General features: G+C 50.6%; 2 protein-coding genes across 2 annotated transcripts in view; both read left to right on the top strand.

Moving 5' to 3' along the window:
- The window catches only part of LOC311167570 (saoe class I histocompatibility antigen, A alpha chain-like), a gene marked incomplete at its 5' end in the record, with an annotated part of 516,604 nt that overhangs the window by 425,880 nt on the left and 72,456 nt on the right, over positions 1-18,268 (top strand). The gene's annotated exons all lie outside the window — the stretch shown is intronic.
- On the top strand, positions 6,011-12,250 carry LOC311167662 (patr class I histocompatibility antigen, A-126 alpha chain-like; the record flags this gene model as incomplete). Its single annotated transcript, XM_084228724.1, has 7 exons — positions 6,011-6,086; positions 9,360-9,629; positions 9,818-10,093; positions 10,670-10,945; positions 11,066-11,185; positions 11,464-11,500; positions 11,631-12,250. The coding sequence occupies 7 exons, from the start codon at positions 6,011-6,013 to the stop codon at positions 11,668-11,670; spliced, it is 1,095 nt and encodes a 364-aa protein (XP_084084850.1). The 3' UTR covers positions 11,671-12,250.

Here is an 18,268-nt window from a genome sequence, read left to right as displayed (position 1 = left end):
CAAGGACAGAATGCGCCATGACATACCAAAAAAAAAAATAATGTGCTCAGTCTTCGTAAAGTCAGCGTTGAGTCATTTCTCTCTCTCTCTCCTTTTTTTAAAAGATTTATTCATACAAGAACTGGGGTGCAGGCCAGATGTGCAGGAGGGTGAGAGGATTCACCAGGGACAGAGTGGGGAACAGAACAGGCAGACTGACTGAAATACACTGCTGAGGGGAGCAGCGGGCAAGACAGGAGAGGTCTGCCGTGCCACTGCAGAGGCTGCGGACAGCTTCACAGCACTGCACTCAACTGCCTGCACCACCAGCAATGCCCTAATTTCTCATTTTTACAACCATTTCCTGCTTGCTGCTGTGCTTTCCTTCGTCACCTTCTTCACATACATGTGGTCTCTTTCCTTCAAAGGAAGAATGCCCCTCCAATTCTACCCCACAATGTAAATTATTGTCCACAGTTGAAGTCAAAGAGGTGAATGTCTGTATGGTGAGCTGAGCCATTAATAAGTGGCCTTAAGATTTGAAGACATGAAAATCATCATCATGAATGGAAACTGAATGGCTTCATCAACACTATCCCCAGGGCCTCAGGGATCAAACCCCTGATCCACACTTACCCGCAACCTGAGTGTAGCTTCCTCCTTGTCTTCCTGTGGGAAGAATCATCATGTGAGACAAGGGAGGAGTCAGCCCACGCAGTCTTTAAGGAATCTTCTAATCCTGGAATACTGTGACTAAAGACCCAGGTCAGGACTGGGAAAAATGAAGAAAGGAGGTGAGGGGGGACTGAACCAAATGCCTTCTGGGCAACACACGTGTGTGGATGGTACTTCCCATTAACCAGGCAGGGCAAGTTCTCCCTGGGACATGGAAGCCCCCAGTGGACAAGATCCCCCACTCCCTTCCCCACCTCAGCGCTTCTTCCTCCACATCACAGCTGCAGCCACCGCAGCTCCAGTGAGCACAGCTCCAAGGAGAACCAGGCCAGCAGTGATGCCCGCAGTGGGGATGGAGGGCTAAGGAGGGGGCACTGGAAGGGAAGGGAAGGGGAGACCCCAGTCCTTAGTCTGACCCTTAGAAGTTCTCAGAAGGCTTCTGATTCTCCTGAGAATAGGCTCCATGCCCAAGTCCCCCTAGTTACCCTATCTCAAGATAAGGGACTCCAGCAGCCCCTCATGCTGCACATAACACATGTATCTCTGCTCCTCTACAGAAGGCACCACCACAGCCACCCACTTCCGGAAGTTTCCATCCCCCAAGCCTGGTCTCCACCAGCTCCGTGTACTGGGCCAAGTCAGGGTAATGTTCACAGGGTAGAAGCCCAGGGCCCAGCACCTCAGGGTGATGTCATGCTCAGAGATGGGGTGCTGGGTCACACATGCCCTTTGGGGGCCTGAGTGGTTAGAATCGGACATTTTATGGTTTCTATTTCCTCTATGGTCACTGAAGCAGCCTCATGACCATCCTCAGAATGGACAGGAAAACATGCTTGGAGGGAAGAAGCACAAACCTCAGAAACCAGCCTGGTCTGGGAGTCTGGGATAGTAGGTGAGAGCCCAGGGTGGGATGCAGGTCTCTAAACATTTTGTTGCTGACTTGGGTGGAGGGTGATGACACAGACAGGTGGGAGTGAGATCTCCAAAAATGCTCTCTGACCAAAAAACAAGATCTCAAAAGAGAAACTCATTGTTCCTAAGATGGCTGCTGGTGAAAAGGGTCCTGCGCAGGGCGATTTCAGGGATGGTCTCCCCTCTTTCTCAGGAGAAACTGGATTCCTTAACTGTCCTTCAGAAACAATAGGACCCTCTGGGCCAGTCTCTATACAGAGCTTGAAAACTTGAGAGACAGTTCTCTCTTTGACCAGAAGGGGGCGATTTCTGACCATTCATTTTCCCTGTGGGGTGTGAGCCTCAGGGAGATCAAAGGCCCTGTAGCCCCTCTTACCTCTGAGCTGCAGCGCCTCCTTCCCCATCTCCAGGAGACTTGGGATCCACTCCAAGTACCTGCCCTCTGGGTTGTTCATTTCGTGCTTTACCCAAACTCCCTCCTCCACTATGGCAGGTGCCATAGCCTCTGGGAATCACTGCAACCCTGACTAGGGGCAAAGGTCTGGGGAATGGGAGCTGTGACCGGGCCCTGGGCAAGCATTGTTCACTGTCCTAGCTCTGGTTGTAGCAGCCATGCAGGTCCTCCAGGAGCCATTAGGGCAGCTTTGAACCTCTGTGCCTATTGTCTTTGGTTCTCTCTCCTTGTTCAGGTCCTCCTGCTCCACCTGCTCCACCCTGGGCTCCAGCACCTCCGCACTGACCTAGAGAGTTGCTGTCAAACCACCTGAACTGTGCGTGGTCCATGTAGCCCACTGCGATGTACCAGGGCTCCTGGAGGCTGGGCTGGGAGGTCTTTATTTCTAAAAGCCTTAAAGAGTGGGAGCCTGGGGGCAGGACGGTGAAAGTCAGGCTGAACCTCCTTCCTGCACTGGTCCTGAGTCCCAGGGAGATGGGGCATGAGGGGAGAAAGTGTTCAGGAAGGGAGGAGGCTCGAGAGCTTGAAAAGGGGCATCAGGTGGAGAAGGAGTGGGACTCAGGGGGACAGAAGAGGGCGCTAGGGTGGGGGGACAGAAAGGGACTAGGATTGAGAGGAACCATGGGAGGACAGAGGAGCCTAAAGCAATATCCTCTATCAGAGAAGCCTTTTCCCTCCTCCCTGCTCTCACCAGCCCAGGTTTGGGCCACAGCCCTGGAGAGAAGCAGCAGGACAAGGGTTGGGGCCCCATGACCAGCACTACTGAGGTCTGGGGAGCTTCTGACTCTAGGCTGGTGGGTGAAAACTTACCTGGGGACCATGCTGATTGGCTTCCCTGGGAACCATCGAGGCACTGGGGAATGAGAACTGGGGATGAGCATTCACAAGGGTCCAGGGCCCAACACAGGTGGTGAAACAGAAGTGAAGCAAAGGGGGGCAGTGGGGTATCCCCAACAGTAACCTTCCTGCCCTAGAGACAGCCCTGGGGCCTGGAACTATGAGAACCAGACTAGGGCCCTGGGGCTTTGCTCTGGCCCCTCCTCTCCTCACCCAAAGCTTCCTCACCCTGTCTCCATGACCCAAGCACTGGGTCTGCGATTCTCAGTCATTTTCCTTCCAGTAAATAAGTGAGGACACCAAGTATACTTTTGTGTATGAGATATCGCTCCCCATATTACCACACTGGGAATAAAGCTGTGTTTAATCATGTAACTATTTCATTTGGAATAATATGAATAACCCAATGCATGTGGACAGAAAGTATTCTTTTTTTTAATAAATTACTTTATTTTATACACTTCTTACATCATTTTTCATTTTTGCATAATGTATGCATTTTCATTTTGGTTATATTCCCCACACAATTCCCAGCCCTTTTTCTGACCGTAATCCCTCTTCTTCTCCCCCCGCCCCCACTGTAGTGTGTCTCTGGTCTATAGTTGCTTGTTGATTTTGATTTTTTACTTTATTGCAATTAGTCTTTATCCTGGTCTCTTATTTAGGTTTTCTAAATTCCTGCTATGAGTGAGACCATATGGTATTTTTCTTTTTCTTTCTGGCTTATTTCGCTGAGCATGATCCCTTCCAGCTCCATCCACGTTGCTGCAAATTGCATGAGTTTATCTTTTTTGATTGCTGAGTAGTAATCCATTGTGTATATATTCCACATCTTTTTGATCCAGTCATCTATTTTGGGCATTTGGGTTGTTTCCAAAGCTTAGCTATTGGGAATAGTGCTGCCATAAACATAGGGGTACAGGTGCCCTTTTGAATTAATGTTTCTGTGTCCTTTGGGTAAATACCTCGGAGTGGAATTGCTGGATCGTATGGAAGCTCTGTGTTTAGTAGGTTAAGAAATCTCCACACAGCTCTTCATAGTGCTTGGACCAGTTTACACTCCCACCAGCAGTGCAGAAGAGTTCCTTTTTCTCCACATCCTCGCCAACATTTGTTGTTGCTAGTTTTTTTAATATGTGCCATTCTCACTGGTGTAAGGTGGTATCTCATTGTAGTTTTGATTTGCATTTCCCTGATTACAAGTGATGTTGAACATTTTTTCATATGCCTGTTGGCCATTTGCATTTCCTCTTTGGAGAAGTTTCTTTTTATCTCTTCTGCCCATTTTTTGACTGGATTATTTTCTTTGTTTTTGTTGAGTCTCATCAGCTCTTTGTAGATTTTTGTGATCAGTCCTTTATCATTAGTGTTGGGTGCAAAAATGTTCTCCCAGTTGGTGGGGTTTCTCTTTGTTTTTGTTATTGTCTCTTTTGCTGTGCAGAAGCTCTTTAATTTGATGTAGTCCCAGCTGTTTATCTTTGCCTTCACTATCACTGCTTTGGGTGATGTGTCTGTAAAGATGTCTTTGAGGTGCGTGTCATGTAATGTTTTGTGTATATTTCCTTCTATATGTTTTATGGTTTCAGGTCTTATGTCTAGTTCTTTAATCCATTTTGAATTGGTTTTTGTGCATGGTGTGAGGTAGTAGTCAAGCTTCGTTCTTTTGCATGTAGCGACCCAGTTTTCCCAGCACCATTTATTCAGCAAACTTTCTTTAAATGAGAAAGTATTCTTCTAAAAAAAAAAAAAATTATTTATTTATTTATACAAGCACTGGATCCAGTCAGAAGCGCATGAGGGTGAGAGAATTCACCAGAGCCGGAGCAGGGAACAGAACAGGCAGAAGGACCGAAGTACACTGCTGAGGGGAGCAGCGGGCGGCAGGAGAGGTCTGCATGCCATGTGGGACACTCACCAGTCAGCCAGGGATTGAACCAGCGCTGCAGAGACTGCGGGCAGCTTCGCAACGCAGCGCTCAACTGCTGCACCACCAGGGAGGCCCGAGAAAGTATTCTTAACAAAAATAACATTTCTGAAAATAATCAGGCCAATGAGAAGAGTGGATCTTTTACATTTTTGCAATTGTCTTTCTTGTCTGTCTCATTAGAAGACCTTTGGATTTTCTTCATATTTTCGTCTCCGTTTAGTCTGTTGTTCTGGTTGAAGTCTATGAAAAAATACACACTGCCTTACTATAACTATGCAGACACTGCCTTACACAAATATGTTGAAGTAGTGTTTTCAGACAATTTGTAATATCCCACTTTCATACTACATTAAAACTATACAGTTTTAACTTTACAGTTTGGTATTTTCTCCAAGGTTAATTGCAAAGTGAAACCTGAAATAATATCATTGAATATTTCTTATTCTGTTACATTTCCATAGTCCTCTTGTTGTAGAAATAAATTCTGGCCTTTTCCCCAGGCAGAGGAAGAACAAGGGGTACTTCATAATGGTGAGGTCAGAAGCTTTATTATTCATGCATGAGGTCCCAGACCTGGGTAGCCCCCTAAGTCAGAGCACCAGTTTAAAGACCAAGGGTTCCTTTTATACACAACTGTGTCCATATCTGTTACATTGATAGTGACGTGGTTTTTGTGAAGTCTGTGGGTTTGGAGTACAGGGTCCTTGGGGTCACTCTGGGAAAGGTTTCACCAGAGCTCCCCTTTCAGCGACACGTGGTGAGGTCCCCAGCGAGTTTCTCCACGAGACAAAGACACTAGTTATATTTAAAGGACAGGTTTATTAGGGAAAGGGACAGAAGAGTAAAAGACACTTGCATAGACACAAGCGGACAGGAATAGCTGCCCCGAAAGGGACAGGTTTTCTGAGAGAGGCCTGCGTGGTTGCAGGCGGGCAGTCTTGAGGAGAGCGGCCTTCGCTGAAGGAGGTCAGTGCAGAGAAGTCCAGGCAGGGTGCAGGTCACGGGCAGGCAGGCAGGAAGCTGCTGTCCTGCGGAGGGAGAGGGTTGGTAAAAAGAGGCATCTGCATAGACACAGGTGGGCAGTGGGCTTGCTGCCCTGAGCCTGTGCAGAGACTGCACTGATATAGTCCTCTGCTGTTTGGGAGGGGCCGCTCCTTGTGAGATTTAGGATTAGTGGCTGATTTTGGATAACTAAGCAGAATCTGAAAGGGACAGCAGATTCCACCATGGGCTCAATCTCCACATCTTTACCTGTGGATGTGTGCTCTGATACCTGCTTGGATGTTATGTATCCAGGCATTGGTGCCTGAAGATCTTAGTTTTCACAAGGTGGAGTCTGTGCCTAAGGATCCTAGTTTCCATAACTGTGTTGACGGTTATGCTAATCTCTTCTACCCCCATCTTCTTGTGAGAGCCACGTTTCTGGTAGTGTGGTGCTTCCTTTTTCAGTTTATTTATTTATTTTTTTTCATTCCTGTCCTCCATCAATAGCATAATTTTCAGCAGGCACAACCATTTGCTGCAAAGTCCTCCAACAAGGGAGGCCCGGCAAGGGGGTGAAGATGCAGGCATTTGGGGATGCCCTTTAAGAGAGAGGCCAGCGGGTTGACTGCCCAGCCTTGTAGATAAGAGTGCTGAGGCCCTGGCCATGCATCTTAAAAGGGAAAGAGCTGTGAGTAAGCAAACTTGTTAATTATGCCTGCATGGGAGTGTTCATTGTGTTACAGGACAAGGAGAGGAGCACCCCAGACCCCGCAAACCTGCCTGCTCTAAATAGGCTCTGCCATCCACTGCATCCACACAAAACATGTAAGACCGTAATGGGAAGGAACTTGAACACAATTAGTAAACAATACAGAAAAGACAAAGAATATAGTTTCTAAATCAAGCACCCTTGTTACCCATCCCCTTGTGGGTAAAAGACCACCCGAATGGTCTTTCGGGCCAGAGCAAGGCCCAAAAGCCTGCCACAAATCTAAAGCATCTTTTAGTGGGGACCCACAGAAAAGGATCAGAAATAACTGGACAAGATTGGGAGGAAAAGAGCAAATTCAAAATCAAGATAAAAGCTGCCATTGTCACCTCTCCACGGGTCTCTCACCCACATCAGTTTCAGCACCAAAAGGTAAGCATAGTTTCTTCACGTGTCTCTCTGTTCCATGTGCCTCCTCCAGGTCTTCTTATGGCTCCATCCTGCTTCCTTCCTTCCTCAGTCTCCTCTGCAGCTTCTTCTCTTCTCTTTAGCTCCACCCTCTTTTGAGTGGGGCAAGAGAACCTGAAACTTCCCCTTTCCCTGGGCAGCACCCTGTTACAATTGCAGCAAGACTGGAAATTCTGCTGGAATCTTTATTATATTCATTTGCTCAATAATATATGTTCTCATCACTTTCTTGCATACTGGTTGGGTCTTGTGCTAATGTGTGATTTTTTAAAAGTAATATATTATTCCACTAAGTTATAAAGATCTTCAGTATTCTTTACACTGGAATCAAATTATTAAAAAGAAATTTTCACTTTATTTTTCACCACAAATCCCAAAAGTAAAAGTAGTACTGGAAGTTGTCAAGTTAGTGAAAGATGGAGGAGAGCAACAGAAAAAGACTGGAAAGGAGATGCCCCAAGACCAGAAATCTGGCCCACACAAGGAGCAGCGGGTAGAAGGGATTAACACAGCCATTGATACAGATCTAGAAACCAAGATCCTTAGGCTCCAAAGCCTAGATTACAAAGCAGAAAATCCAAGTGGGTATCAGACTGCTGTGTAGAGCACAGGCCCAAGGGTAAAGATATGGAGATTGAGCCCATTGTAGACTCTCCTGTCCCTCTCAGATTCTGCATAGTTATCCAACATCAACAACTAACCAGAAGGCTCACAAGGAGTGACCCCTTCCAAACAGAAAAAGACTATGTCAGTGCAGTCTCTGCACAGGCTGGGGGCAGCAATCCCTCTGCCCACCTGTGACTCTGCAGGTGCATCTTTTCACCAATTCTCTTCTCTGCAGGGCAGCAGCCTCCTGCCTGGCCATGACTTGCATCATGCCTGCACTTCTCTTCATTGACCTCCCTCAGTGGAAGCAGCTCTCCTCAAGGCCATCCACCTGTAGCCATGCAGGCCTCTCTCAGCAAACCTGTCCCTCTGGGGTGGGGTGGGGGGGTCAGCTCTTCCTGCCCGTTTGTGTCTATGCAAGTGTCCTTTACTCTTTTGTTCCTTGTCTAGTAAATCTGTTTTTTAAATATAACTAATGTCTCTGTCTTGTGGAGGAACTCGCCTGGGGAATTCTTCGTGTGTCGCTGAAACAGGAACTCTGGTGAAACCTTTCCCAGAGTGAACCCAAGGACTCCACACTCCAAACCCACTGACTCCAAAAACTCCATCATTAGCATACCATAGGCTATTAATATTCTTTTTAAAAAAAGATTTATTTATTTATGCATACAAGAACTGGGGTGTAGGCCAGAGGTTTGGTGGGTGAGAGGATTCACCAAAGACAGAGTGGGGAGCAGAACAGGCAGATCTACAGAAATCCACTGCTGAGGGGAGCAGCAGGTGAGGCAGGAGAGGTCTGCTGGGCCATGTGGGTTGCTCCCTGGCCATGGATTGAACTGGTGCTGCTGCAGCTACAGGTCACTTCACAGTGCTGATGCTTAACCCCTTGCGCCACCAGGGAGGCCCCAGGTTATTTATATTCTAAAGTAAAGAAGCAATAACATCTTTTAAAAAGGTTTTGTTCTAGTAAAGTAAATATTTAAAGCTGTAACCCACATAACAAAATTATACATGGGATCCGTAATAATTTGTGAGACTGAACAGAGTTTCTGAAAGAAAAATGTCTGAGACTTGCGGACCCAGTCCCTGGGCCTGGACTCAGGGACACGGTGAGGCAAAGGTCTCGGAGCAGAAGAGGAGGGGGCGGCAAAGTCCCGGTCTCGGGGTGTGGCTGTCTGGGTCTCAGTCCCCAGCGCGGGGTGCAGGGCTGGAAGGTGACTGCTGGGGATTCGCCCTCTCCCCTCGGTTCCGTTTCTGGGCTCACAGCCTGGGCGGGTCCTCCTGCCTGGATACTGGTGACTCACCCCAGGGCTCACTCCCCATTGCCTGGAGGGCTCCAGAGCAGCCAATCAGCAGCCCCGCGGCTCCCGTTCCAAAGCCCTCGCCCGCCCGCCGGGACTCCGTCTCCCCAGCCCGGGTGGAGGCGCGTCCTGGGGGATGGGGGGCCCAGCCCTCCTGCTCCTGCTCGCGGGGGCCGCGGCCCCGAGGGAGACCCGGGCGGGTGAGTGCGGGTCGGGAGGGGACAGGGCGCTCCCAGAGGCGGGAGCGAGGGCGTAAGCGGGCGTGGGAAAGACGCGACCTCGCCGCCGCCCTAGTTTTCCCCCCACCTCGGCCCCGCCCCGCCCTGGCCCCTTTCCGTCCCCCGAGACCCCAGCCTCCTCTGGCCCCCCGAGTCCCGGCCATTTTCGTCCCGCAGCCGCTTTTCACTCTCACTCGTCTTTCACCCACTTTCTGTCTCGTGGGCGCCCCCTGGGACTCGAGCCCGCGAAGGGGAGAAGAATAGCCCGGGTCTCCCCTCCCGCCCCCAGGCCCCCACTCCGTGAGGTTTTTCTCCACCGCGATGTCCCGGCCCGGCCTCGGGGAGTCCCGGTGCATCATCGTGGGCTACGTGGACGACACGCAGTTCGGGCTGTTCGACAGCGACTCTCCGGGCCAGAGAGTGGAGCCGCAGGCGCCCTGGGCGGGGCAGCTGGGGCAGGAGGTGTGGGACTGGAGGTCGCAGATCGCAAGGCACAGCGCACTGTGGTCCCGAGCGCACCTGGACTCCCTGCGCGGCCTCTACAACCAGAGCGAGACCGGTGAGCTGGCGGGAGGCCGGGCCGGGTCAGCACCCCCATCCCCACGGACTGGGGTCGCCCAGGGTCTCCCCCTCCAGGCTTCTCTGCAACCTGCCCGGGAACAGCCCGGGGGACTTTCACCCCGTTTCATTCTGTTTAGTTTATTCCCGGCGGGAGGGGGTGCGGGGGGGTGACGCGGGCGGGGACAGGGTCTCACACCTTCCAGTGGATGTCTGGCTGCGACGTGGGGCCCGAGGGGCGCCTCCTCCGCGCGTACAGTCAGTTTGCCTACAACGGCGCCGATTACCTGGCCCTGAACGAGGACCTGCGCTCCTGGACCGCGGTGGACACGGCCGCTCAGATCACCCGGCGCCAATGGGAGGCGCAGGGTGAGGCAGAGAAATTCAGGAACAATTTGGAGGACTGGTACTTGTGGTGGCTGCGCAGATTCCTGGAGTACGGGAAGGAGACTCTTCAGCGCATGGGTAAGAGGGGCCTGGAGGCCTCCCGGTCCCCCCCTGCCTGGAGTCACTGCGGGAAATGAGTCCTCTCTCTAGTCCCAAGAGGGGGACTCCCCTGGGTTTCATGTTCTGCGCTAGAGAGACTCCCAGAGACTCCTGGTTCTCCTGAAGGACAGTGAAGGGATCCAGTCTCTCCTGAGAAAGACAGACAGTCCCTGACATCACACGTCACCGGGTCCTTTTGACCAGGGGCCTGTTTGAGAACCACGAGTTTCTCTCTCAGTCTTGTTTCTGGTCTGAGAACATTGTCAGTTATGTGATTCCTGCTTTTTCTGTGTCATTCACCTTCCACCCAGGTCAGGAATAAAAAGTCTGTGTTCCACTCCCTCTGCTTCATCCTACCCTGGGTTTCCTTCCTCATTCTAGAACTTTCTAAGGAATAGGAGAATCTCACAAATTCCCCCAGACTGGCCTATTTTTTACATTTTATGCTTCTTCCTGCCACACCAGTTGTCTTGTCCATTGTGAGGATGGTCTCATGAGGATTCCTCAGTGTCCATGCAGGAAACACAAAGTGAATTTTCTGATTTACCACCTCAGATCCCCCAAGGACACATGTGACCCACCACCCCACCTCTGAGCATGAGGTCACCCTGAGGTGCTGGGCCCTGGGTTTCTACCCTGCGGACATCACCCTGACCTGGCAGCGAGATGGGGAGGACCTCACCCAGGAGATGGAGCTGGTGGAGACCAGGCCTGGGGGAGACGGAACCTTCCAGAAGTGGGCGGCTGTGGTGGTGCCTTCTGGAGAGGAGCAGAGATACACGTGCCACGTGCAGCATGAAGGCCTGCTGGAGCCCCAGGTCCTGATATGGGGTAAGGAGGAGGATGTGGGCACTGAGGCTAGTCTCAGGGCCATCAGGAGTCTTTCTGGAGCCCTTCAGAGGGTCAGGATAAGGTCTGGGGCTCAGGGTATGCTCTTCCCTTCCTTTCCAGTGCCCCCTTCTCAGTTTTCCATCCCCACCGTGGCCATCATTGCTGGCCTGTTTCTCCTTGGAGCTGTGCTCACTGGAGCTGTGGTGACTGCAGCTGTGATGTGGAGGAAGAAGTGCTCAGGTAGGGAAGGGAGTGGGGGCATCTTGTCCACTGAGAGCTTTCAAGTCCCAGGGAAAACCGCCCTGCCTGGTTAATGGGAAGTACCATCCACACACATGGGTGTTGCCCAGAGGGCATTTGGTCCAGTCCCCCCTCACCAGCTTTCTTCATTTCTCCCAGTCCTGACCTGGATCTTTACTCACAGTTCTGGAATCTTCCCTGTTCTGCAGGATTAAAAGATTCCATTAGGTCTTCTGACCTGACTGCTCCCTGGTCTAACATGATGTTTCTTCCCACAGAAGGACAAGGAGGAAGCTACACTCAGGCTGCAGGTAAGTGTGCATCAGCAGTGTGATCCCTGCGCCCCTGGGGACAGTGTAGATGGAGCCCATGGGGGAGTCACCCTCATCAGTCCCTCCTGTGGTCTCATCTCTGACCAAGTTCTATTTTGTTCTCAACCAGGCAGTGACAGTGCCCAGGGCTCTGATGTGTCTCTCAGCCCCTAAAGCATCTTTTAAAATGAATGTGATAAGGGCTCCTCCCCGGTGGCGCAGCGGGTTGAGCGCATCTCTGTGAAGCTGTCAGCAGCCACTGCAGCACCAGTTCGATTACCAGCCAGTCAGGGAGAATCCCACATGGTGAGGCAGACCTCTCCTGTCTCTCCCCTGCTCCACTTTCAGTCCGTCTGCCTGTTCTGCTTCCTGCTCTGTCTCTGGTGAACCCTCTCACCCTTCTGTGACTCTGGCCTGTACCCCAGCTCTTATATAAATAAAAAATAAAAAAAAATGATGAATGTGATGAGGCTCCTATTGTTCACACCCTGGACAGCACCTGGTATTGTGCAGAGTTTGCATTTTCAGTCTCTCCTGGTTGTCACTGTTCTTAATTGTGATATTGAACATTTGTTCATATTTTTACTTTCCTATGACTATAGTTGCTGTTTGTATGGAAGTTTTGTACATTTCTACAGATGAGGTGCTGTTCATTTATTACACTATTTTTGTCTTTATTAAAATTGGGTTATTTCTTTCTGATCATTGAGTTTTGGGCATTATTTCTAGATAAAGTCCTTTATCAGATTCATGATTTGCAAATGTTTCCCCCAACTCTGTGGCCTGAACTCCTTTATGATGGGAAAACAAACACTGTTGCCCAGACAGGAGCATGGAGATGTATATATATGTGTGTGTGTAGGTATATATGTATGTATATGTATACATGTATGTATATGCATATGTATATAGGTACATATATATGTATATGTATAATGTATATAAAGAGAAAAGATAAATTGCTAACTGGATTTGAGCAGATACTGGCTGACTGGGGTGTTGGGGGTGGAGTGGAATGACTTAATGCATATCCTTGAGTGTTATTTAAATGTCCTTGTTTGAGCATGAAATATGCTTTCTAAAGTAAATTACACTTCATTCCTCAACTTATAAAACTCTTCACACATCATGTTCAAATCACGTCTTAAGACCAGACTGACACGTGGGTTACAAGTGATGGATCCGGACATCATAGTTGCAAAGTCATGGTTTCCCTTTGGGTTCACTCTGGTGTTGTCCATTCTTGGAGTGTTGGGCAAATGTATAATGACCTGTGTCCATCATGAGAATATCATGCAGAGTATTTTCACTGCCCATAGTGTCTTCTGTGCTCCAAGGAAGCAAAAGCAGAAGAAACCAGGGGAATCACATCAGACTAAAAAGCTTCTACATAGTGAAGGAAACTATCGTTAAAATGAAAAGAGAATATTGAATTGGAGAAACTATTTGTACATCATCAATCCAACAAGGAGATAATATCCAAAATCTACAAAGAACCCCAAAACAGGGCTCCCCGGTGGCGCAGAGGTTGAGCGTTGGGTTGCGAAGCTGCCCGCAGCCTCTGCGGCGCTGGTTCAATCCCCGGCTGCTCCCCGGCCACCGGAGGAGGGTCCCACATGGCACGCAGACCTCTCCTGCCGCCCACGGCTCCCCTCAGCAGTGTACTTCAGTCCTTCTGCCTGTTCTGCTCTCCACTCTGGCTCTGGTGAATTCTCTCACCCTCCCGAGCTTCTGACTGTACCCAATGCTTGTATAAATAAATAAATCTTAAAAAAAAAAAACAACTCCAAGAAAACAACTCAAAACAGGGACAGAGGAGCTAAATAGGTACTTTTCTAAAGAAGACACACATGTGGCCAATAGGTACATGGATAAATGTTTGTCATGTGCTGTCAGGAAAATGTCAATTAAAACCACAATGAGTTACCACCTCACATCTGTGAGAATGACCCATTGAAGGGTGTGGAGGAAAAGGAACTCTGGCACATGTTGGGTGGGAATGATGTCTGGTCCTGTTAGTGGGCAGAATGAGGGGTTCCCTGGGCCCTCAAAACTGTACAGTCTACGTGGGATTGCCCATCAGCTGTAAAGACAAAACATACTCTAAAGCATAAGACCTTCAATAGAAAAGAACTTTAATACAGTTAGTATATAATAGAGAATCAGTGTGCAATAGAGAGAGAAAAGAGAAAGAATATAGTTAGAAAATTTCCCACGTGAAGCACCTAAAGTCACCCACCCCTCATGGGTAAACGCCCAGCTGAGGCCTGAAGGCCTGCCACAAATCTAAGGCACCTACTGGTAGAGACCCATGGGAAAGGTGCAGGAGGGGCCAGGAAAGTCTGGAAGGATAAGAGCAAAATCAAAATCCACATCAAGATAACAGCTGCCATTGTCAGCCTCCCCATGGGTCCCTCACCCACGTCTTTGTCTCTTTCATGTGTCTCTTTCACGTGTCTCTTTCCATGTCCCCAACTCCCTGGAACAAGTCCAAGTCTAAGGAGGAAGCCTGGCTTCTTCTTCACATGTCTCTCTTCTCCATGTGCCTCCTCCAGTCTTCTTTCCTCATCTTACTCCACGTCTTCTTCCTCTTCCTTAGCTTCTCATCCCTGCTCAGCTCTATATTTCCTTGGGCAGGGCGGTAACCTGGAACCTCTCTTTTCTATGGATAGCACATTGGTCCTGCCCCTATGGAAAAAAATATTAAGGTTCCTCAAAATAGACCTGTCCCATGGTCAAGCATCCCATTCCGTGGTATTTATCCAAAGAAGGCAAAAACACTTAATTCCAAGGAATATGCACCTCCTATGGTCACTGCAGCGCTGTCTACCATAACCAAGCTATGGAGACAACCTAAATGCCCAATGGCAGATGAGGGGATAAAGAACACAAGCTATATATACAATGGAATACTATTCGGCTGTGAAAAAGTTGAAATATTGAATTTGCAACAACGTGGGTAGATGTGGATGGAATTATGCTATGTGAAATAAGTTTGAAGGAGAAAGTTAAATACTGGATGATTTCATTCATATTTGGAATATAAAGAAACAAAACAGGGACAGACTAAACCAAAACATAGTCTATATATATGACTGCAGAATTGAAGCTATGGGCTGGGGGTAAGAGCAGGAAACAAAGTAGGAAAAGAGCCCAATGGACTGTAGTGAAGAATGTGGGTGCCCTTAGGGTGGGTGTGATGCGGTAACAAACATCTGAAGAGGTGTAACCCTGTGCCTCTGAACACATACAGTGTGTAAACCAGTGTTACCTCAATTGAATAATACAATGGGGAGGGAAGAAGAGAATAAAGTAAATTGTCTCCTCCATCCATCACTGATCTCAGGACTTTGCCTTCGCCTCCTCACTGTCATGCAGGGTGAGGGGCTGGTTTCCCACAAGGACAGAGGCAGGAGGTGCAGGGACTCCTGGGGCTGCTCAGACCCCGCTGAGTAGAGACACTGCAGAGAGGGCGGCTCTGAGGGGACCAGAGACAGAGGGTCAGAGTAACCCCAGTGCTGAGTGAGGATCTGGTTTCCAAGGAGATGGGAGTGTGTGTGTGTGTGTGTGTGTGTAACAACAATGTCAGGATGCACAACACAAGATGATGTAAAAACAATTAACATCAAGCCCCAGAATAAATGAATTCAATCTCACAGAGTAAAGAGCATCAATACAACATCTCATTAAATTCGGTTTTGTGAAGAAGCAGCTTCTAAGCAGGACTTAAAAAGCATTGGACCTGAAGAAGAGGAGGAGATTTAGAAATATCTCATGGTTGGCTTGAGGTGTGAGGAGCTGGACAGGACCCCTCCCTCCGCCCTGGCCTCTGCTAGGATGTGGTGTCATCTTCATCCCTGACAGTTCCCTTCCCCAGTCCCCAACATTCATCTCCTTTGGAGTCACCTGTATATGTACATATATGTATACGTGTAATCCCAGCTTCTTCTTCATTTGTCACCTGTCTGGGGCATTCGGGTGGTGTCCATAGGTTGGCTACTGTAAATAGTGCTGCAGTGGTGACGGGAGTGCAGGTCCCTTCACAGGAGAGCGTTTATCCTCTGTGAGGAGATCCTCAGTGTAGAATTGCTGGGTCCAATGGCAGAACCACATTTACTCTTTTAAGAAACCTCAATACTGTTTCCAGAAGGGCTGGCTCAGTCTTTATCCAAAAACAATGCAGGACTGTCCCCTTTTTTCCACATCCTTGCCAACACTTGAGTTTCTGGTCTTTTGGATATGGGCCGTTCTCGCAGGTGTGAAGGTTTAAACCAGGAGATCATAAAGCCAGAAAATGTGGGCAAAAAGAAATCCTGTAACACTCAGGCCAACACAAGGCTGTCTCTCACTGTGAAAAAAAATAATCGTGAAGAAATTCAGGTGAATTACCTGAGTTTTAACAATATAATGGTCCACTGCATTCTCAAGATGTCTTCCTGAAAGCATCCCCATCACCTAGACCCAGGCTCTCTGCCTCAAACCCCACCCCCACGGCAGGCCTCAAGGGTCTCACCTATAGGGATACACTTCAGAGCACTGGGACTGTGGCTGCTTGGGGGAAAACACAACAAAACTTGGTCAGAGTTGAGACCACAGGAGGAACTGATGAGAGTGACTCCCCCATGGGCTCCATCTTCATTGTCCCCAGGGGCTCAGATCCAACCCTTGAACACACTTACTTGCAACCTGAGTGTAGTTTCCCCCTTGTCCTCCCATGGGAAGAAGCATCATGTGAGACCAGGGAGCAGCCAGGTCAGAAGACCTAATGGAATCTTTTAATCCTGCAGAACAGGGAAGTTTCCAGAACTGTGAGTAAAGACCCAGGTCAGGACTGGGAAAAATCAAGAAAGGAGGTGAGTGGGACTGGACCAAATGCCCTCTGGGCAACACCCGTGTGTGTGGATGGTACTTCCCATTAACCAGGCAGGGCAAGTTCTCCCTGGGACATGAAAGCCCCCAGTGGACAAGATCCCCCACTCCCTTCCCTACCTGAGCGCTTCTTCTACCCCCTCACACATGAAGCCACCTTGTGTCCAATGAGCACACCGACAAAGAAAACAGAGCCGGAAATGAGGACCACAGCAAGGATGGAGAACTGAGGAGGTGGCACTGGAAGGGAAGGGAAGGTCAGACCCTGAACCTGAGGCCTCAGTCTGATCTTCTGAAGGTCTTGAGAAGGGCTTCTGATACACCTGAGTCAGCCTCTGTGCCCACATCCCCCTCAATACCCCATCTCAGGACTCGGGGTGCAATCAGCCCCTCATGCTGCACATGGCACGTGTATCTCTTCTCCTCTCCAGAAGGCACCTCTATAGCTGCCCACTTCTGGAAGTTTCCATCCCCCCTCCGCCCCTGGGCCTGGTGTTCACCAGCTTCGTTTCCTGGGCCAGGTCCTCCCCATCTCGCTGCCAGATCAGGGTGATGTCCGCAGGGTAGAAGCCCAGGGCCCAGCACCTCAGGGTGACCTCATGCTCAGAGATGGGGTGATGGGTCACATATGGCGATTGGGGGCCTCAGTAGGAAGAATCGGAAATTTCATGCTTTGTGTTTCCTCCATGGACACTGAAGCAGCCTCATGTGACCATCCTGCAGTGGACAGAACAGTGTGCTTGGAGGGAGGAGCACAAATCCCAGAAACCAGCCTGGTCTGGGAGTCTGGGATAGCAGGTGAGAGCCCAGGGAGGGATGCAGCTCTCTGAGCATTTTGTTGCTGACTTGGGTGGAGGGTGATGACACAGACAGGCAGGAGTGACATCTCCAAAAATGCTCTCTGACCAAAAAACAAGATCTCGAGAGAGAAACTCTGTTCCTACGATGGCTGCTGGTCAAAAAGATCCTGCGAAGGGTGATTTCAGGGGTGGTCTCCCCTCTTTCTCAGGAGAAACTGGATTCCTTAACTGTCCTTCAGAAAAAGTAGGAGCCTCTGGGCCAGTCTCCCTCCCAGAGCTGGAAAACGTGGCCGACAGCTCCCTCTCTGGCCAGAAGGGGGCGCTTCCTCACCATGATTCCATTTCCCTGCGGGGTGCGCGCCTCAGGGAGATCAAAGCCCCGCAGCCCTCTCAGAGGGGCGGCCTAGTCTCCCAGCCAGGAATGGAGCTGCGGCGCCTCCTTCCCCATCTGAGCTGCGGCGCCTGAGCTGCGGCGCCTCCTTCCCCATCCCCAGGAGTCTGGGGGCCCCTCCACGCACCCGCCCCCCAGGCTGCTCCCGTCCTGCTCTGCCCGACCTTCCCCCTCCCCCTCGCGCCGGGGAGCTGAGCCGCGGGCCCGCCGGGTCCAGGCGCGCAGGTCCCCGCCCAGGGCGCGTCCCCGGCGCCGTCGTGGGGAGCTGGTCGTGCCCGCGGGGGAGGCGCCGTCGGGCCCCGCGGCGCAGCCGAGAGTCCTCTGGATCGTGGGAGACCCTGAGCCCGGCCCTGAGGTCAGTCCCCTGGTCACCCCACCCGCACCCCTACTTCCAGCGCAGAAAAAATGTAAACTTAAAATCTCGCGGGTGAAAGTCCCGCGGGCTCCTCCCTGGTCAAGGGGCCGGGCAGGGGCCACGGCCTCGGGGGTCACGGGGCCCCGAGACACGGGCGGGGGGTGGGGCGGGAGCGGTGACCCGCCCCGGCCCGTGCTGTGCTGCTCCCCGGCCCGGCTCTGGCTGTGGCGGCCGCGCGGGGCCTCCAGGAGCGCTTGGAGCCTCCGCGCCCAGTGTCTGCGGAGCCGCGTCTCGCCCGACCTCCCGCCCCGCCCGCGGCTCCGCGCTCTGGCCCGGGAGTCTCTGTCGAACCCCCGA

Source organism: Talpa europaea, assembly GCF_964194135.1.
Source record: "Talpa europaea genome assembly, chromosome: 2".
NCBI classification, from domain to species: Eukaryota; Metazoa; Chordata; class Mammalia; order Eulipotyphla; family Talpidae; genus Talpa; species Talpa europaea.
The sequence above is the reverse complement of the archived record's forward strand: the minus strand, read 5'-3'. Positions and strand labels throughout refer to the sequence as shown.